Here is a 20882-nt window from a genome sequence, read left to right as displayed (position 1 = left end):
TAAAATCATTTGCATTCTTTTACAGTTAACTAGTACCATTTCAATTTTCTCACGTAAAAACGGAGCAGTGGTAAAAAAAAAGTAATAATTTGCTGTTTCGATATTATTAATTTCGTGCGACTTGCTCAGCTCTTAATGTCGACACAAATTTAGCCTATTTAGTGGAAATACTTATATGTTGTTTTCCATAATAAAGGCCTTTAACTTTTAGTTTGTCGCCAATTCAATATCGTCTAGTAGAAAAACAAAAATGGTATTTTCGACTGTAGCAATAAGCATTAGACCAGTTGAAGTGAGTATTGAGTGTAAACTCGATAAGGCTCTCGCCATTGAAAATTTTTAAGGATATACGCGAAAAATGTAACTGGAACCCTCTTTAGCCAATTTTGGCTTAGTTTTAGATCGAATGTTTTATATATAAAGCTACTTAACTATTATAGTAATAATCTGGATTTTTTTTTTATAAAAGTAAATTAGGGATCTTTTATTTAAGCTAGGCTATTTTAGCTTTTCTCAAGTGCAGTTAAGGGTAGCGATTGGGTTCGAATTCAAATTTTGTAATACATAGCATTGTTTTTCGAAGTTCTATTTAATATGAATCCAAAAATCAAGTTGCTCAGTTTTACGTATCCTTCTGCGTTTTGATCACCAGGATTACATCCTGGAAAATGGCCATATGGGGCTTCGATAATTACGGTTCTAAGGTATTCCAGTTTTTATTTGAGAACAACGGAAAGTGACTGGCAGTAATTTCCAGATCAATAAAATTGTGATTGGAAGAAATCAGCAATTGCTGGCACAGTACAAAGTTTCACTTTTCTATGTAGCATTACACATGTTGTATTACTTGACTTTATACACTAATCACTTATAACTTTAATAAAGAATAATTCAGCATTTAATGATGAATAATTTGATTTCATGGTATTTTATATAATCTTTAAAAAAGCTGAATGGAGTAAAATATTATATCAGCTAAACGTATTTTTTTTAAATCAAACCTTTTTAGATCCCTTTAACATACAAGTTACCCAGGAAATTTTTCTAAATGTAGTTGAAAGCTAATTGGTTATTGACTGAATTAATTTGTTAATCTCATTTTTGGTTCAGAAAATAATAAAGAAGGTTAATAAAAAAGTCTAATAAATAAATTATAGTCAAAAAAGGTATACTTTTTTGACTATAATTTAAAGAAATATACTTGTTTTATATTATTTACTTTATTTATTTAGTAGAACGAAGAATCCAAATTCCTTTGGAAACATTTTTTATATCAGGATTAAACAATGCTAAGTAAGTTTGATACCCTATGCAAGTCTTTTTATATTTTTTAATTTTGCTAGATTACTAAGGTTAGGCCACCTGTCGAAGTAGTAATTGTATCGTATTTTTAAATCAGCCTTAATTTATTTTATATGTAGATTGCTATCTATACGTGGCCTGTGTTTTTATAAATAATATTCGGCACGTAGCAGGCGAGAGTTCCACACTCAGGTTTTTCAAAAAACGCCGCGTTTATTAGAACATCTAGACAAGATGGCGCCGCCCATCTGTATTTCCTTGCTATAATTCTTTATGTGATGCTACCGGCGGGATGTCGGGAAGGCCCAACAAAAGGGTTCAAACCTAATTGGAGAAGGAGAAATTTTGTTTGTGTCCGTGCTGGCCCGAAGGCCTGTTAAAACCTGAAGGTAGGTCATTGTTTGGTAGCTTTGTAGCGTATGCCAACAGGGTCGCCGGCTTAAGGGTAGCTCGAAAGTCTGAACTATGACTTTTGCAAAGGGCATTGCCTAGCTAGCAGGCTTTTAGAATATGCGCGACCTAATCAGCTTTTGCGCGGTACTTGGTGGTCTGCGCGAAAACTCTAAACAGAACTGTATGAGCTGCCAGTGTCCCACTGCGCAAGATATTCTCCTGTTTGAGATAATATATAGAGAATAGTACTTGTGATACTATTAATTAAACGAGTGATCAACAAGGGGAATATTGACGAAATCTTGAATGACAGGAAATCGGTGTTTTGATGGACCAGCTGAAAAATCAAGTACTGTCTGAAATTCGTTGAATATATATGCGGCAAATTAATAGTGTTTGTATACTAAGGTCATTGTTGTGTTAGAATTCTAGAAAATTGTATTGAATAAGTGCGTTAGCATTGCGTCGTATTTTTTTCAGAACCGTGCTTCCCCTATTACAGGAAGGCACATGAAGGTGTTCAAAAGTGCATTCTGGAAAGACACATATGTATGTTTTAGGTTCATTCTAACACGACGTAAAGTTCTTTTCGCATGACATGCAAGCATTGATTAAGATCATTCGAAGCCTCTATTATTAATTTACATGGATAAAAATGTTACCCTCATCAGTTACACTCAATACGTAAGAAACAATGAAGCAGAAGCGCAGTGCAAAGTTGCACGGTTTAGATAGTATGGCTAATTTTTGTTAGCACTATAGCAGATATAATTAATCGTCTAGGAACTCACTCACATAAAGCTCGATATTGCAGTCTAATTGAGCTGCACAACAATAGTTGTTTTTCGGATCGTTTTACTGGCAGCTAAAGTGTCCACGCATTTAGAATGTACTACATCTAAATGTTTTAAAGATATCTGACTTCATTTGAGAAGATAAAATGTAAATCGAAGCCTCTAGTCAGTTAGTGATCAAATTGAAAATATGTGGTACTTTGGCACCAGCGCCATTTTTTATTTATTTCTGATTATATTTTCAGTGCTGAGTTCCGCCATAACGTGGGGCTCATTACTTTGACATAGCCTTTTGCATTTTGAAGTCTCGCGAAGGCCTGCTTAATGATGAAACAAAAAGGACAATAGCAGTATAGATAATCTTGAATGAACATGCAATTTAATAAGTTGCAAGTGACATAAAACATTTGGTGTTTATTTACAAACACTCGATTTAATATGTGTTATCAGCATATTTTTGTTTTTTGCACCATTAAGAAATCCCTTGTTTCCTGTACGCGATTTTCCAAACTTTCTTGGATCATTAATGCCTACATCTATATTTAGATTATTCTTTGCAAAATTAACAGGGCAGACAGGAATATTTACAGCAGTTTGCTGTGACCTGATCACTTACCAAAACATCGGTTGTTGCGCAGGTTACCACAGACAGTTTCGGAAGAACACTGCGAAGGCGAGTTACCGTTTTACAACGAACGATCTCACAAGCGTATAGGTAATATATAGTTGAATTAGCAATAGACGATTCATCGAAATGAGGCATATAGAACCATCTACCAGAACGCCAGATTACCTAAGTTTTTCGTTTGAAGTATGCCAATAATATGAAGCGATCTACGTGAACAGTTGATTATCCGCATATAATATCAAACAAAATCGTTATATAGTCGTGACCTAGCGGGACGTCGCCTGAGAATTTTGAGATTCACAAAAAAGTGTCCTTTTGTTATTTATAGAGAGCTCAATGCTAAGATGGGATTTCTAAGCGATTTTCGATGGCTCTCAAGATTTGGTCCTGTGTTTGGAGTACATGGGAAAAACGTCCAAGTGCTACACGAACCGAGCCAGTTTTATCAGATGCTCAATGTAAGTAGTCAATAACGATTTTGACGAGCTTCACCTCCTTGATATTTTCTGGTTTTCTGGATGGTATTTCTGGATTTCTAAATGGTAATTCATGCGCTAGTTGCTCACAATTTATAACTATGATTGAACGCATTCTGATGCAAATTAAGCCGTGGCTACGAACCAGATTAGTACACTAGTAATTACGATATCCGTATTAAGCTCATTAATCGAATGTTTCTTCCAGACATTGACATTGAAAGCGGAGAAACGAATTACTTTGGCAGCTTTATACCTCGGTACAGGTGACCTTGAAGCGAAATTCGTTCAAAACCTACGCCTGGCTGTAGCAAAAAACCCTGGCAAGCTTCAACTAACAGGTAAGTTTATATATATTGTTCGAGTATCAGCTGTTTTTGTCAACGTTGCTTCAAATGTGAACGCTCTTTACAATTGGTACTGCAAACAATAATAATAACAGCAGTTAATTTCCCATGAAATTATATTATACATAGCGTATAATAACATTTCTTTCCCTTGAACAGTGGGTAAAGGTAGATTCACTTTGGTAGCTTCCTGTAAAAATGAACCTCCCATGAACTTCGATCGAGCCATTCGGAGACAACAAAAATCATTTGTGCCAAAGCTGAATGATGAATTGTTTTATAACTCATTTAACAACCATACTCGTGTTTGTTTCCTTTTATGTTGTTTGTTGGCAGTGCTTCTCGATTATACACGAGGTTCTAGGGGCGGTGAGTGCTCGTCACGCACGATGCTGACACCATTAATTGATGAATTTGGCTCGCAACGTGTTCGAGTATCGTTGTACCATAGTCCGTTCCTACGAGGACTGGTTCGCTGGCTACCGCACAAATGGAATGAAGTAATTGGTCTCCAACACATCAAGGTGTATATATTTGACGATAATGTCATCTTAAGTGGGTACGTTGAAAGCGCACGAAACCGACAGTTTTAATAGTTCAGACGCACTCTAAATATAGTTAGTTTGGTCTGAAATTGTTCATTCTCATAGATAATAAAGCTTGTGAATCTTATCCTTAATAATCTGTCCATATTTCCAGGGCGAATTTAAGTGATCAGTATTTTGAGCAGAGGCAAGACCGCTACGTGCTATTCCAGAACGCACCCGAGCTGGCCAACTACTACTCAAGGCTGGTCGATACAGTGGGCAAGTTCTCGTTCCATCTAGATTCTGCCAATCGAGTTACGATTGACGATACCCGTCGAATGCATCCATACCAAACCTCGCTTGATAAATTTATCCGAAATACGCAAAAATTATTAAATGACTTCGTGCGACCAAACAAGCGGCCTGAAGAGGAGGTGACCTTTGACACCCATGTGTACCCTCTCGTGCAGATGGGCCAGTTAAATGTATGTGAGATTAACGTTGAAAAACTCTAACTATGTATACAGGCATATCAGTAATTATGGCACACAACAACAACAATTCGACAATAGCGAATATCGTAGCCTTGTTGTCTGGTAATATCATTGCCGCTATGACAAGTGTGTATACATACGTTGGTAGAAAAAGGTATTAATCGTTTTTTAGCCATATGGTTTTAAAGTCACATATTTCGCGTAATGAAAGTCTCGTCAGCGTTGGTATTAACTGGCAGCAGTAAACGTGCCTAAATTGGTGGGATGCTTCCATTCAGATTTAAGGTAGAGCGCCTTGAAGATAAATGAAATTTCTGTGAATAAATGTTCACTGTACTATACAATTTTCCTACAATAAAAACACAAATGCTGAGTAGCCCCATAAAAAAATATATGTTATTTTTGGTGAGGATGTGTTATCAGAAAAATGGCTTTTGGCCCATTCGTTCTCCAAGCTTCAATATGAGGGATACTTCGCGTAGTAGTCGATAAGTTCCGTAAAAGGTTGATAAAAATGATTGCGAAAGTTGAATAAGATTGACTCGTGAGTAGCCACGGTATCATCTAACTAAACATCCATTATGAAGCAATTTTAAGCTACTTTAGAAGCGCTGCCTACAGAAAAAAACTCGTTTTAGTGCTATACGAATTGATACAGACGAATTTAGTTAATTGTACCTTTATCTGGGAAACCCTACAGAAACGCAACGAAATCGCGCCAGTTTTAAAACGATTTGTTACGAGGAACGAAAGGTGATTCACATAGATCAATATGCGTGCGAATTAAAGCAGGTTTAACACATCTACTGCTGGTCAGATCTTGGCTTTTAAACGATACTAAGGTCGGCCCGGCACGACTTATATTAGCAGAGATTGCAACTTTGAAGCCATTTAGCTAGAAAAACAGTCAATACTTTTTCGATTAATATTATTTCATTTTGTGCGAATGTAAAAACCTTTATTTGTTTGCACGATCAATTGTTGTATAATGTAGAAACATTTGTAAGTGCGCTCTGTTTATTTGCTTTTGTCTCCCATCTAGTTTGGAAATGATCACAAGGTTACGTCCGAGGTACTGAAGTTGAGTCCCGAAGGAAGTCAGGTCCGTTTAGCGACCGGTTATTTTAATCTTGTGCCTGACTATGAAGATCTTATAATTCGAGGGAAGAGTTCATTCGATGTACTTACGGCCCATCCCCGGGCTAACAGCTTCTATAAGGTGCCCGGCTTCATGTATTATATACCGGTGAGTGCCTTCATTTATTTAATCGATTGGCCGTCATTGTCATCGTAGTCATTTCTACATTGAACTGTTGAAGTTCATTTTTTAAAGTAGTTAATAATATACATTTTAAAAGCTAGTTCCTTTTACAATGAATGTGTGACTTACTCATGAACGTTTAGACTCCATGTTATGTTTGAAATTTATTTTCGCTCGGAATATTATTTGCCTTTCAGGTATTATATACTCAGTTATTGAAATTGTTTTACTTGAAAACCGAATTTGTTCGGGACCGTATTCGGATATGGGAATATTACCGAGAAGGTTGGACTTTTCATGGCAAAGGCATGTGGTACTATCCACCTGGTGAAAGCAAACCTGTAATGACTCTAATTGGATCACCGAATTTCGGATATCGGTAAACACTATAACTTTTTACCTAAAAGTACATTCATAAGTGTGAGCAATAACTTATTTTTTGAAATAGCAGTTTAAAAATAACTAGATCTGTCATATAGCTTCATTTATTTCGGTGGTTCACATAGGTGAAAAGTAGAAGTAGATGATTGACGACTTAGTATGGTGGAACTCAAATATCTATGCTCTTTTTCTAACAATTATTTTTTCCTTTTTATAGGTCTATCTACCGTGACCTCGAATCTCAAGTTATTATAGTGACGGAGAATGAAGACTTGCGAAATCGACTAGAAAATGAGCAGAAAACGATTTACAAAACTGTGGTACTAACTGATGAAATGACCTTTAAAGATCCCGAACGCTTTGTGCCATTCTGGGTAGCCTATGTCACAGCGTTTGTTAGAGGATTTTTTTAGAATCAATTCATACATTAATTGAGGGAGATTCGTGGTACATTCAGTGGGTGGCTCATACATTAAAATTCTGCCTATAATTGAAAAATTCAGAATTATCATTACTAGGAATGACGGAGCATTGACATTTGTTTTCCCGAACAGTGTGTAACTAAATCATGAACTCCATTAATTGCGGCTAAATCTATGCATATACATAGAAGTCCAGAGTACGCAGATGCAGAAGCGTCCAAACAGCGAGCATATTTTCAAGAACGAAATGAGCTAAAGATCATTCGAAGACCCTAATTTTAAGCCTACCTTTTGTCGCGATCAAAGCTGAAGAACAATCGCAACAAAGGTTAAGCTACCTGCCTACCTTTGTACAAGTTGATGAAGTAGTTGTGAGTTGTCTCGTTAATTGAGGGTACGACAAATCAACAAATGTCGACAAAAGTAAATCACAAAGACGGCGTGAAGTGGCTGTGCGAATGTTACTATAACGAAATAAATAATATTTTGTTGCGATTTTGCATTACATGTTTGAGTTTTATACATATCTGCATGAATATATATGTGTATATAGATTACAACAAGTTGAAACTATATGTTCGTTTTGCATCTCGTATAGCTATGTAAGTATTATCAAATTAGCTATCAAGCTAGTTGATTTTGACCCGCGTATAAACTGCGAGATTTCGGATTTGATCTCCCGGAGGATTATTTTGGAATCAATGGAATTTTAGGTGATCGTTTAGAGTATAGTTAGACTTGAGCCAACTTACTATCGGCACAATTGCAGCCCTTTATCTGCAACATGACATAATAAAAGAGCTGCAACTATTTGAGGAAATATGCTCCATATTCAAGTCAAGATCTTTTTCAATCCCAAGATGTTTTATACAGAAGTATTGAAAGTGGGAAGTTTTAATCCTGAAAACAAAGAAAATTTCACTTGTTATTACACGGCGTCGAGTGCGAGTCTGTTTTTACAAGTGTATTAATAATTCAGATGTGCGCTGTTCAGTATTGATGCCCCGTGGGTCTTGTTTGATGAAGTCAAAGCAAACTTGAAACATTAATAAACTGTATAGGTTGTAAACAATCTAAACAAGAGTAAAAAGGGTTAGCCTATTTTTTATAGCATGAGGCGAACCTCAAAGTTGCTTGTATTTTAAAGTGCTTGCTTGTTAAATCAGCTATAGATATGTACTGAATAGTAGACGTATGAACAGTAAGTCAGCGTCCTTTTTGTGTACAAATCCATAAAGTAATGAAACAAATCAACCTCACCTTTCGGTCTTCATATCTAAAGCCTTTTAGTACAGCTGTTCATTACAAGCTTAACCATAAAGTTATTAGGAAAGGATGAATTAGCGGGTCCAAATGTTTCTGGGTCAGATCAAATTTAAGGTAAGCGTTTTTATTGTTACCGCGGCCGCTAATATTTTTCCTATGCTTACCGTTATCACGCGTACTGCTGCTTTTGCCCTGTCGCTATTGGGAGATAAATTGTGTTCGTCTTCCTCTGACTCGTGTGCATGGTCGTCTGTGTGCAGGCTGTCAGGACCGAACGCCTCGTTGGATAAAGCCATTCTATCGCTAGTCAAGAAACGTCGATGTCGATTTGGCTGTCCGGACGATCTCGTGTAGGAGACGTGCGTATTCATCACGGCGTCATGGACCGTGGGATAGAAATCCGTATCGAGGATCACTTCACTGAGTTCAGCCTTTTTGAGAACTGAGAAGATGTACGGCGAGCAGGATGCGATGAAGATGGTAATACGTCGTGACTTCATTGAATCGATTATCTGTGAGAGATATGTAGATCAAAACGAAGAAACAAAGGAACGCATTATGGAATTTGTGCAAGCCAACAAATATTTGTGATAAGATAAGAAAGTAAAACCTTCACATGGATGTATTTTTAAGTGATGCTCTACTTCTTTAAATATGTTTATGGAAACAATGAAAGGACGAATATAGGATATGCTGGCTTGAAAATGATAGTCAAAAGAGCAATTATTTTTGTGTACCTGTTTTAAGAGAAGAGCAGATGAACCGTCAACGAAGGTTACCCGTGAAAAGTCGAGTATAATGTATCGCGTCTGTTTTTGGCTGATTTGCCTTCCAATAGGATGTGGTAACTGCATTGTGCGGGCCTACGAATGGTAAATACAGCTTACTTGACGACCGGTGACTACCTCAGTATTTGGTGTTCGATCCGGATAGAATTAGGAATGCCTAGCGGAGACCAAAAGCTTCTAGTACGTGAACATACTAGTGCTGCGGTACGTCGACTATCATTCACGAATACAGAGATACGGTATCAGTAGAAGAAACGACATATAAAATGTGTCATACTGAACGTGAACGAATATAGAGCATTTAGTGTTATTATTTAAAATCAACCTCTTCAAGGAAAATAGCATGTCAACTGATGCACAGAAAAATGTAAGCTATTATCCAATTTACATGTTTCACTTAAAGCTTCAAATTTTACCTGATTATATAATATTCCGTATTCGGTGCCGCATTTTCTTATCAGTTCGGTACGAAAAAATTCTGCGTTCGCAAAATGTAACGGGCCTCCATATTGGAATATTTTTACTCCCGGAATTTCGCGGGCCTGAAGTGAAGCATTAATGTGCATTAGTTGATAACGGGTGTCTATTAAAAGAACAGCTTTTTCCGAAGAGTTTTTACTCTAAATCAATTTTACTTCAAATGAGTCCTGACAACAGGTTACTAAGAGAAGTAGCGAACAATGCCTCGAAATTCAAAAGATTTACTCACATTGGCGCAGAACTTGATGGGAACATAGTACTCGGAGTTTGCTATCTCTCCAAGTAGAAAAGTTTTGGGCCTCTGAACTTTGTAGACAAGCGTCCCCAACGAGAATAAGATTCCGATAAGAAGCCCATAAACCGTGTCTAAGATAACTGTAGCGAAGAAGGACACCAGCCATACGTGCTATAACAGATAAAACAATTACTCAGAAACCAATAGCTAAAGCTGATCGGGTGTATTTACTCTATGGTAAAAAAAAATATGGTATAAACACTTTGAGATATCTTTTACCAAGAAATTTGTTTCAGATGCCATTAGCTTGCAGAGATAAAAACCAAATGCGTCTTTCTTTACTATCAGCAAGAGTTGTACACCAATACAGAAAAAAATAACGTAACAAAGCTAGCTTACCCCATCAATGATCGACAGGTTCCAGAAACTTTTGAAGTCTCGGACCTGCATAAAGATCTTCTTCAGTGATACAATGATGATAGCTGATAGGGTGGCTACAGGAAGCCCCTCGAGAAATTTTCCCATGACGAGGATAACGAAAAGAATCACGCCTGAATTTATGAAGCTTGCCAACTGTGTTCGGCCAGCTGCCAAGAACTGCAGTGAGCTTCGAGGCACCGAGGCCCCAACCGGAAAACAACCGCACAGTGAACCGCAGAAGTTGCTAATGCCAAGCGCAAAGAATTCCTGGTTGGGCTGTATTTCGTAGCCCCGTTCGCGGGCCCAAATTCGTCCCAAAGATACTCCAATAGTGAACGACACAATTGCCACAAGGACTGCGTCCACCAAGATGAAGTTGATTAGCTCGATTCGGAGGACAGGTATGGTGGGTTTCTGGACACTACGTGTGATCGATAATTACGAAACGTTAAGTTTAGGTCTAATGAAATAATAAACATAGACGTTGTATATTTTAGTTACGTTAATTGCGTAAATAAATTCTGAAACCAAGGAGTTTAGGAACAGCTCAACTACACGAAACACATGAGCAGGTGCATTACATCTTGGCGGATGAATAACCCAGTGCGACATTTATATTGAGTCGAGCCGATTTGTACTCAGATAAATCATGCGTTGTCGATTCGCTTACTTGTCCTATGTTACGAAAATGAACACGATGTGTGTCCTGAGGTTCTCTGAATCTTTTTCTCCCCAACGCGAATAGGTATTATAGTTGTTACAAGTTGTATTACAACATGGAAGTCCGCTTTAGCCAATAGGCTCTATAGATTGGCTGGAAATGCAATTGTTAAACAGTAAAATATACACCGCGTTGGACTAAATGTATAAGTATATATGTGAGAAAAATGTTGACTAGTAAATAACAGCACGGAATTCTGGTCCAACAACGATTCATGTAATAATAATTATTCATATTCCTGCTCCCTCCAACTCATAATTCATATAATAAGCAAGCATTGCATCGTAGAGAACTTAAGTATCCTTGGTAATAGTCATGCATATTCAAATAAACATATGAATAGCTATAAGATTATGGCTTTTCAACTGTTCTAGCCACTTTGTCCCAAGCCTACGTCTGCTCGGAAACGTTTATCGACGTCAAGCATGTAATGTTGGTTCATAAAAAAAGTTCATAACTAGAATTATAGAAGCGCATTTACCTGTTGGGAATCGTTTTGACCACATCAAAGCCGTGTTGTTTGAGATCCATAGTGTTGGATAGAATAACACTGAGTACCAGAACAATCATCTCGATGGGCAGTGGCATATGGAATTTCTTGAGCAGATACGGATCGATTAAGATTTTTACCGCAAGAATTATCAGAATAATAATGACACTAAAGACGAGAGTCTGCCAGTGGGTATCGCCTAAATTCTTAAATAAGTCGGTGTATGTCTGTTGTAACAGAGAAAGGAACAAATAAATTAGTACATTAATACTGCCAACTATATATATGCATATATATAGGTTGTTCTAAATATGTATACGCTAATTAACGGGCCATATAACTTTCTGATCGTCATTTGTTTTTATGGTGTAATATTAAATGGACTAACATTAATATTTCTATGAGGGAAATGTATTTTAAAATGTTTTTGGAAATAAGGAAATGTAACAGAACTACAATAACGATATAGTCGGCCGCTTCAGGCAGATTCATGTACGCAACTCGCAATGAACCAGATGAAAAAATAAGTTGTAAGCGGTTGGTATTGTCAAGATATTCGTAAGCAACATTTCGGAATGCCAAGAACATTTAGGGCTTTACTAGCTAAGTAAGCATTATAAAGTTAGTTAGAAGGCTGTAGTAAGGCACCCCATTCGTACGACAGTCACGTCGTGAATTAAGCATCAACAAATTAAGGTCCCATTGCGTTTTAAGATGTCGTAAATGGAAAAGATAGTACATATCCTCAATAAAGATGATTTAGACTAAATAAAATTATTTTGCAAATGGTATGCAAATGGAAAAATGGGGTTGGTATGAACAGTTTTGGGAAAAATTGTTTGAAACGATGAAGCTACATTGAGATCAAATGTCATAACTAGTCGACGTAACCACACTTACTAGGCAACTGTAAATCTACATGTTGCACAGAAATACCATGTAAATTTACTGGACATTATAGTATGGTACGGCGTTTTAAGTAAAGGATTAACTGTACAATACTTTCATGGGAATACAATGATTGGTGCTAATAACTGGGCTTTGACATTACAAGAGTCTGGTTTATTACGCATTCGGGAAGATCTTGGTGAAGATGGCGAATTTCAACAGTATGTAGCACCTAGATACTATTATTATCATATAAGAGCATATCTTGATGGTAATCGGAATATTGGACAAAGCCCCATAGGGTATTCTGACACCAATAAAGGTTTTCTCGAGTGGATGCCTAAGGATAAAATTTATGCTTGAAAACCGATGATACTGGGAGATTTAAAAGCAAAAAATGCACCACAACACCAAATTAAATGTGAAGTCAAGCAATCAATAGTTTTCCGTTGTCGGCAGCATACTGGGCAGAACGGTAAAAATTTTAAGTATTTACGGTATAAAAGGATTTTTTTTTATACGAAAAAATGTAGAATAATGTATTATTACCCGAATTAAAGGAAACGCTCCAGTGTGCTTTGATACATTGAATCCAAGTCCATGGAGCTGAGAGGACCCTATATGAACGGAGACACCGGCAGTAAATCCTGAGACAAACTGGTCGCTTAGAAAGACGCTTAAACTACCCATATGCAAACAGCCAAACAGCAGCTGTAAACAGGAATTAACAAATAAGCAAAACGGATTCAATTTAATGTTGGTGGGTAAGCTACGCATTAAAATATATTTCAATTAATCGATATATAGTATGTTTCGGGAAATATGTCGCCAGAATTTAATGTCGTGCCTTTACTAAACAGTTTTAGTTAAGTATGTTGGCATCAAAAAAACGCAACATAACTAATGAGCATTTACCAACAGCATCCGATAAACTCATTAGGCAATTCTCGAGCATACCTGAAATATACCGGCGAAAAAAGCGAGGGTTCTGGCCACATCGATAGGAGAAATATCAGAGAATGAACTGCGAGAAGTCTGAACCACTTTACTACTTATGATGCAGATAACAGCTAATGCTCCGATCGAGTTGTGACGCGAGGTACCGAAGATTGCGTACATGAGCATAGGATACATGGCCGTGTAAAGACCATTGATAGCGGGGACTCCGACGATGAGCGCATATCCGAGAGCTGCGACATATGATTTGATACTAATTTGTGACATATGAGCATAAACAAAGCTTTGATTTGCAAAAATTTATTATTCCAATGACTGCTTCGAAAAGAGCACACATTTCTAATTTTTTCGAATATTCACTTGTTGTTTGCTAGCACATATAACACTTAGTGTATATATTTCGTGGCAAGCATTTTTTGCAACTCAAAAAGTAGAGAAAAGACATTAGTCTTTTATTCGAGTGTTCCTATTAAAACCCGGAAAAATTCAATGCTTTTGATAATTGTAATGTTAATACTGTATTCTTACAGCAACTAGGTACTAACTTTGGGGTACATGGAAAATTGCAACGGTCAGACCACAGATGATGTCAGGAACTAAGTCTGTTCGAAGATTGTAATTCCTGATCCAGTTGCTGATAGGGAAGAAGGTCAATAAGGAACTTTTTAGTTTCTTTAAGGAGAATTTTTGTTTGGCATACTTTTTCACAATGTCGGCCTTACTCGACTTTTCTGAAACAATTAAACATTCATAAAGTACATCAGGCATTGTAGTAAAACTTCTCAATATTATACATATTTATTCCTTTAGATCGACAAAAATAATTTGGAAAGAAAATGGAAGTGATTAATTTTTTAATAGCAGCTAACACTTCCGTATTCTCATTGGGATATTATGTACCGAGGCGACGTAAAAAATATGTCGAAGCGTGAAAATATTGTTTGAGATCCGGATGGTTTTAAAAGTAGAAATTACTGCTGTACTCTACTATTTACTGTTTTAAGTTCATATTTACTTGTGGAAAGCATTTCTAATAAATATTCAAGAAAACAAAAACATCACGAAGTTATGAATCATCACAAAAGCTATGCCCAGCTTGAGACATGATACAGTCTTGAGTACCGACAGCAAGGATCATCAGGAGTTTGTACGTGAAAAAAAGCCCAAAACCTCTATTATATTTATGTTCTTAGCGAAGATCGAGTGAGGGAAACCAGCATTCTTCTAGTTTAAAAAACGTTACATTACCATTATGCAATTTTGAGAACGAATCGTTTGAAGTAAAAGCTGAATCTATAAAAGAAAAGCTAGTACGTTTGGGTACCGTTGGTTTGTCGCTCATTTTTGTAAACATGCTTAGAAATCGACTACACTAATATAGAAGGAACTAACCCTTAATTGCATGGCTGCATATATCAAAGTGTGGTTGGTTGAACGCAGACCTGCGGGTGGGCGTTCCCATGCTCACCGAGCTACATTTACAAAGCTTCTTGATATCCCGTTGAATGAAGTTGTGCCTCCGATCAGTTTCATCGCCGCCATTGTGATTACATTTTCCTTCACCATTGCGTGGATGAGTAATCCTATGAGCAAGTTTACGAAGCCACATTATATTTCGCTAACTATTTTTTAACATGCTTGAAGGGTTTTTGTCTTCGATCCACTTGTGTGATGATTGGTTCCGGTTGTTTCCTGCCTTTTCAAGCTTTTAAACGTTGAGTACGGAAACCCCTAAACATGCACACTCGAACAAGACCACCTAAGTGATCAGTGAACACCTCACAGTGGAGAAAACCACTCATGGACTACGCCAAAGCATGCAGCCTAACTAATACGCTAATTGAAATACGTAAAGAGGGAAGGAAAGGATAACGTACTACGGTAGAATATCTAAGAGTGACAACTGTGAACCTGCTCAACAACCGGAATAAATGCACTTTAAAAGCTCAATTTTTTGTCTTTATAAAGAAACTCAATAAGAATCAAAGGTGACACTTGCATTACTCATCGACAAACTGTTCACGATGAAATGGACATCACTGCAGGAGTTTAACTTTATTCCCAAGGTGAACAGTCAGCTCATTAGTTAAACTGTCTATAGATAGGACACAAGTAAAGTTTACAATGCGGTTGGCTCTTTCCGGCAAAAAAATAAGGTTGAGCTGATGCGTAGATTAAGAATGTTTACTGAGACATTCACAGTAGAGCATGCATTCTCGGCGGAATCCAAGAATAGAATTTGCAATGACATCTATTAGCTGATCCATGGTTTTAATAAAAAAGGATACATATTACATCTAAGGACGAATTGACGATTTTACTTCGTAAAGAATTAAGGAAACCTCTGCCCTATGAAACGAGAAACATACAAGCTGCTCTATGATTTGGTTTTTTTAGCCAAATTATGTTAATAACAAAGCACAGAGGAAAGTAGATGATACATCCGATCCTATTTTCAAAATTTCTTATTGAAACGTTTTTAGCTTCTGACTGACGTTTTGTTGCATTTTTTTCAACAAAACTATTTTTAGATGTGTTCGTACAGAGCCTGAAACAAACACTTGCTAAGTATGTTGGAGTTTTTAAATGAACATTTAAAGTTTCTCACCCGTTATTCGACATTACGAACAGTCGTTTAAACTGAACGCTTTAGAAATAAGACACCGACCCAGGTCGTCAATTTCCTCCTCTGTGAATCGAGAAAATGTTGATTATACGCCGAGAACAAACTCTAACAACCGATTTTACGTAAACCAATAGCAAGAAAGGTCTACTGAACGCGTACTTGGTACCGCAATGGAGATCACAATATGACTATTAATCCTTATCAAGTAACATATAAAATTAAATATATCCAACCGGGCGCCACCGAAGGCCAGACTCCTAGACGTAAATCCTAAGGCTACTAGCTCTCGTAAATCGTGAATTCTCAGCAGTGAGTTTGTCGATGGAGGTGTTGAGACATAAAAGAACATAATAAATTGATTGTTTTGCAGGGTAATAATGATTCATAACCGGGGAGACAACTCTGCTGGCAGTTACCAAGCAGCGTGGGGTCTATAAAGGTATACTTTCTATGAAATTCTTATTCATCTTCTAGAGTTTACGAACATTATCACTTTGTATCTCATTTATATATATATATATTTATGAGATGCCTGTCTAAATACCATGGAAACTGCAAAGGTAAACAAGCCATGACTATTCCGATCTTATTAGCATGAGTAATTAATTCCTAAAGGCAAATCAATACAAATGCATTGTGTTGCTTATGCCCACTTGGTAATGGAAACGGGCAAAAGCTCTTATAGTCACGTCGAATTGCTTTGTGGTTTTAGTATAGTTTACGCGGTCTCCTTCTTCCTCAGTTAATTTTGTTCATGCTTGCAAACCTTCAAATTCGTGGCCAGCATTATCAAAAAAAATGCCTATCCATATAGTTCAGTAGCATATTCCATCAAATCGGCATTTTTCAAAGTATTTAATATTGGTTTTTTATATGTTATTTTCATTTAGCCTATATTCTGGCCTGGATAAGAAGCTAGGTTAACTTACGTCAGTAAAATCGGTTCATGCTGTAGCTTATCGTTTCGGTAAAACGGCTTATTAGTTTTTATACGTCTACTACGAAATCTGTCTTATTGCAGCTTTGCAATATATCAGTACATGGCGATGCAGTTGTACGTCATCACTAAAGTCGTTAAAGTTTCGGCTTCTATGCATTCAAGGGACGCATTAATCATAAAAATCAACCAGGAACATTTGAGGAACTATATAAATACTTAGATAGTGGAATACGTCTCTACTACATATTTTTATGTAGCAACTGACAAATACTGTCATATCTAGCATGTGACCTAGGTAAAGCATCGGTTTTTTTTTGCTACTGTAATTAGCCTTTTTTAGAGGAATGACTTACACCATTTTAGGGTAACTTGCTATGAATCAAAACCGGACGACCAAATGTCTCCATATGACAAATTGATATTCTTGAATCTCAGTTTGTTATTGCTAGAATCTTGAGAGTGAAGAATCTTTTTAAAGCAATGCATACAACAATGAGTGTCTTTAATGAGACACTGAGCTGAGAGAACACTCGTTGAGAGGAAAGGATACCTGGCATGTCCTCCAGACTCAGCCATAAAAAGGCCACAGATAATGATGATGCTACAGCTTTAGACTGTGCTATAAACCCCAATAGTTATGACGACATCAAATCGTCAGCCTGTTACTATAGTAAAAAAAAACCAAAACGTATGCCATGTGTGTATCGAAATGGAATAGTATTTAGAGTATTTCTACCTGTTGATTCTAAGGGCTAATAAGGAGAATAAGAGCAATACTATTATCTTAAATGTACACGCCTTTGTGGATACGTTTTCACACATAGCGGTGCTGTGTAAGTAATATCAGCAGAGCGGTTTTGACGAAAATAAGTCCGGAATGGAATGTCCCATATTGCTGAAACGCACTGACGCCAACAGGGCGGTACTTGCGCTTGATCGCGTCCTCCCCTAAATTCATGGCTTCTTCTGACTAGCCTCTAACTTTAAATGCTTAATTAGTAAATACTACGGGTGTTTCAAAGTTCACCTATTAATATATGTGAACTTCATTATTCGATAATAAACAAAGGGACTGTCATGTCCATCGCCGTTTCCCTGTGAGTGCCTATTATCTAATATCACTTATTAAATACGCGTTGCTTTTTCAGCAGTACAGCATCGATCAGCTGTTTATTTTCTTACGCTGTGCCACAATTACAAATGATTTCTGCCAGTTGCGAGTGGTGACAATGATTTTAATACTTCCTAGCAAGACCTTCTGTAGTACATTGTACAGCAGTTCATCTGGCGAGATGTTCTACTCGCTTTGTCTAATCGGCCCAATTGATAACCTTCTTGGTGTTTGGCCAGTCCTCAGTAGCGCCAGTAACAGCTGGAGCTGGGGCGATGGCGGGGGCAGTAGCGACAACGCTGGTAGAACCAGCAGGCGTCGCCCATTCGTCGTTAGCAGCGAGACTGCTAACGTCGGTCTGGAAGTCCGTCGTGAAATCCTCCGTGGGCGCCTGGGTGATCCCGGATGGAGCCGCCGCCTCAAGGGCAGCCTGCTCTTCTTTCTTGACCTCGTCGGGATCACGATAGATGAACATATCGACTTTAATATCCCAAGGCACCTCACGGGGCACGGTGCCTCGCATACGCATAACCTCACGGGTCAGCAGCCACCACATCAGACCTATCGAGTCCTTGGCCTTGTTGTTGCACGGGATGGCAATGTCGACATAACGCAAGTTCGAATCGGTGTTGCAGAAGGCGATCACGGGGATGTTCGAGTACGAGGCTTCTTCGATAGGCTGGTGGTCTGCGCCAGGATCGCATACGACAAGGAGGCGAGGCTCCTTAAAAGCCTGTTGAAGAAGAAAATGATTAAAGAATAATATGTAATATAATAATGGTATGTGTTGATTTTCAATAAAAACTCCTTGAATTTAAAACCCATTTCAAAGAAACAAGTTTTGTTTTTCACGATCGACAATTAGGCGTAAATTTTCAGATAGCTGTAAATGGTACGTAAGCCGAACTAGATCTGTAACATATTTACATGCTTTAGAATGCTCCCCAAGTAAATCTCCTACTAGTGGTGCATAAAAAAATGTGGGCCCCATCACTACGGCACGGACCATCAAATTGTCTGTAAAAGGCCGGGTGCGCGCCAACTCTCGTGGTGCCTTCCTTCACCAGGGTGACCCAGACCCTCAAAACAAGGTTCTGGATTCCCCAAAGTAGTGAAAAATCTCTGTACCATCGGTGTAACACATCGCGCATGTCACAGGGTAGACGCGCTGCTAACTCGACCAATGGTTTAGCACAGATATGCATGAATTACCATTTGCCTTCATTCAATATATATATACCTTTTTGTTCACAGGTAATTGATCACAGTTCTTTTCCTAATATAACGACGACGTATATTTTCCTTTTAGAGGCATGCTATAACGAGTTTCATACGATTTCTGAAAAGCCTGAGTAAAGGTATGACGCATAGCGTTTAGATCTAATAGATCAAAAAATTCATCACCACGGTTCGAGAATCTATTCTTCATATAAGCATTAGTGGCCGTTTCAAAGAGAAAAACAGCAATTGGCCATTGGGTCATCTATCTAAACTCTGACGGTTTTTCTTTTCTCCCTTGCATTTCCGAAATTTTTGGCCTTTGGAAATTTCAACCCAAAATATATTTCGTTAAAATGTATGTAGCATATCTGAGCGACGCTTTAACGAAGTTACACCCACTAATACGCGCTATTAGGTTGTTTGCGGCTTAAGAAAAGAATATTTTCAAATGACTAGTTAGTCCAAGTCCCTAATTAAAGGTGAAATCGGCTATATTGAATAAATATGATCAAGAGAGATGACGTTTTCAACATATGTAAAAAAGAAATGTATATTTTCGTTTTAATACAGGTTAAAAAGCGAAGTACAAAAATCCGGATATAAACGTGCCAACTGTATATATGTGTATGTAGCATCCCGGTAAAAGATTGTTTTCAGAACCCACAAACAAATGACTCTGTTTAGTTATCTCACAAAATAGTTCAAGTACCTGCTGAATCTGATTAGTAAAGGTACCAGGGGTGTATCGGCCGGCAATGGGTGTAGCGCCAGTGTACTTTGCGAACTTCAGCACGGCACGCTGTCCAAGCGGCTTCGATTCGCCGGAAGACGATGAACAAGCAATGGCGCAGACTTCGGATGTGTTTTCGACGGCGACAATGGCACGAGCCGCGAGCAAAATCTTCTCCCATGTCTTGCTCAGGTCGATCAAGTGGACACCGTCCGAGCGACGCTTGAACACATACTGTTCCATTTGATAGTTGACATTAGTCGCACCGATATGGGTGTGGGCTGCCAGGAAATTTTTCACATCTTCCTGTCGCAACTGCAAAACTTTGTTTCCCTCCGACATCTTGGCGCAAAAGTTTTCGTTCAAGGCAATGACGAATAAAAACTTCGGACTGCGAAAAAAGATTAAAACACGAAACATTTGACAAGATTACATGTAAACAAAGCAAATTGAACCATCATCTAAAACCATAATGATAAAAGAATATCATAGCACTGCCAGGGTGTATTAAACCTAACTGGGTTAACTGAAACTTAACAACTTCTCAAAGAATGTCGGCTAATATCAATGGCGTATAGAAATGTTGAATACTTAGAGTCGAGGAACTCTTAAATTTCATTTGCATGACTTTTGCCGAATTTAATGCCCACGTGGTCATACCGTTGCCGAAACAATATCATCACATGACACTCATATGCATAAAAGTTGATAAAGTAGTGGCACAGCAATACACACTACAAACTCCGGAGTCGACTGGCATTTTCGGAACATGTTATAATGTACAAAGGGTCTTAGTTTGTTAGAAATATCAATAAAGAATATACACCTTGATGCCACTTGAAGGCAGCTCGACAAAAAAGACCGCAACAAACATTCGCAAGATGGAGGAGGCCATCCGCCCGCTGGATTGACGGATCGACCTTAAACATGATGGGCTCTCTGCAGGGTTTAAGTTAATTCGACTCAAAAGGGGTAGTAAAAAAG

At 37.8% G+C, this 20882-nt stretch overlaps 3 protein-coding genes across 17 annotated transcripts; 1 reads left to right on the top strand and 2 right to left on the bottom strand.

The window, feature by feature from the left end:
* Positions 1–1531: 1531 nt before the first annotated feature.
* Positions 1532–7530, top strand: PGS1 (Phosphatidylglycerophosphate synthase 1). Of its 7 annotated transcripts, none has more exons than XM_022805272.2 (9): positions 1551–1691; positions 3128–3162; positions 3446–3575; positions 3802–3934; positions 4277–4499; positions 4640–4952; positions 6004–6207; positions 6420–6601; positions 6821–7530. In XM_022805272.2, exons 3-9 carry the CDS (start codon positions 3462–3464, stop codon positions 7014–7016), a joined length of 1365 nt encoding a protein of 454 aa, XP_022661007.1. In that variant the 5' UTR covers positions 1551–1691; positions 3128–3162; positions 3446–3461; the 3' UTR covers positions 7017–7530. The 7 variants fall into 7 exon arrangements, with proteins under 7 accessions (XP_022661004.1, XP_022661007.1, XP_022661005.1 ...); XM_022805270.2 differs by having other exon boundaries at positions 1552–1691; positions 3128–3204; XM_022805271.2 differs by having other exon boundaries at positions 1555–1691; positions 3059–3162.
* Positions 6692–17840, bottom strand: LOC111250282 (prestin-like). 8 transcript variants are annotated; one of them, XM_086988901.1, is made up of 13 exons: positions 17190–17840; positions 15879–15959; positions 14663–14853; positions 13816–14001; positions 13271–13503; positions 12863–13024; positions 11417–11652; positions 10194–10635; positions 9789–9965; positions 9496–9621; positions 9029–9154; positions 8456–8803; positions 6692–7925 (listed from the first exon to the last, which is right to left on the bottom strand). In XM_086988901.1, exons 2-13 carry the CDS (start codon positions 15890–15892, stop codon positions 7920–7922), a joined length of 2247 nt encoding a protein of 748 aa, XP_086845027.1. In that variant the 5' UTR covers positions 15893–15959; positions 17190–17840; the 3' UTR covers positions 6692–7919. The 8 variants fall into 8 exon arrangements, with proteins under 8 accessions (XP_086845027.1, XP_086845028.1, XP_022661000.1 ...); XM_086988902.1 differs by lacking the exon at positions 15879–15959; XM_022805265.2 differs by lacking the exon at positions 17190–17840 and having other exon boundaries at positions 15879–16067.
* Positions 17841–17976: 136 nt separating this feature from the next.
* Positions 17977–20872, bottom strand: sta (stubarista 40S ribosomal protein SA). 2 transcript variants are annotated; one of them, XM_022804645.2, is made up of 3 exons: positions 20725–20872; positions 19878–20289; positions 17977–18680 (listed from the first exon to the last, which is right to left on the bottom strand). In XM_022804645.2, exons 2-3 carry the CDS (start codon positions 20238–20240, stop codon positions 18147–18149), a joined length of 897 nt encoding a protein of 298 aa, XP_022660380.1. In that variant the 5' UTR covers positions 20241–20289; positions 20725–20872; the 3' UTR covers positions 17977–18146. The 2 variants fall into 2 exon arrangements, with proteins under 2 accessions (XP_022660380.1, XP_022660379.1); XM_022804644.2 differs by lacking the exon at positions 20725–20872 and adding an exon at positions 20559–20708.
* Between the last annotated feature and the right edge of the window lie 10 nt (positions 20873–20882).

The sequence above is a fragment of the Varroa destructor genome, unplaced genomic scaffold (assembly GCF_002443255.2).
Source record: "Varroa destructor unplaced genomic scaffold, Vdes_3.0 BEIS01000004.1, whole genome shotgun sequence".
NCBI lineage: Eukaryota > Metazoa > Arthropoda > Arachnida > Mesostigmata > Varroidae > Varroa > Varroa destructor.
The sequence above is the reverse complement of the archived record's forward strand: the minus strand, read 5'-3'. Positions and strand labels throughout refer to the sequence as shown.

Coding starts and splice junctions, on each gene's coding strand:
- PGS1 (XM_022805267.2), top strand. CDS start 2,024: ATGGACCAGCTGAAAAATCAA. Junction 3,935..4,276: donor TGGCAAGCTTCAACTAACAG/GTAAGTTTATAT, acceptor GTTTGTTGGCAG/TGCTTCTCGATTATACACGA. Junction 4,500..4,639: donor GATAATGTCATCTTAAGTGG/GTACGTTGAAAG, acceptor CCATATTTCCAG/GGCGAATTTAAGTGATCAGT.
- LOC111250282 (XM_022805264.2), bottom strand. CDS start 14,879: ATGTGGCTTCGTAAACTTGCTCATAGGATTACTCATCCACGCAATGGT. Junction 13,025..13,270: donor TTTTCGCCGGTATATTTCAG/GTATGCTCGAGA, acceptor TCCTGTTTACAG/CTGCTGTTTGGCTGTTTGCA. Junction 9,155..9,495: donor ACGGAATATTATATAATCAG/GTAAAATTTGAA, acceptor TACCATTCGTAG/GCCCGCACAATGCAGTTACC.
- sta (XM_022804644.2), bottom strand. CDS start 20,578: ATGATATTGTTTCGGCAACG. Junction 20,290..20,558: donor ATGATATTGTTTCGGCAACG/GTATGACCACGT, acceptor CTTTTTTCGCAG/TCCGAAGTTTTTATTCGTCA. Junction 18,681..19,877: donor TTACTAATCAGATTCAGCAG/GTACTTGAACTA, acceptor CTTCTTCAACAG/GCTTTTAAGGAGCCTCGCCT.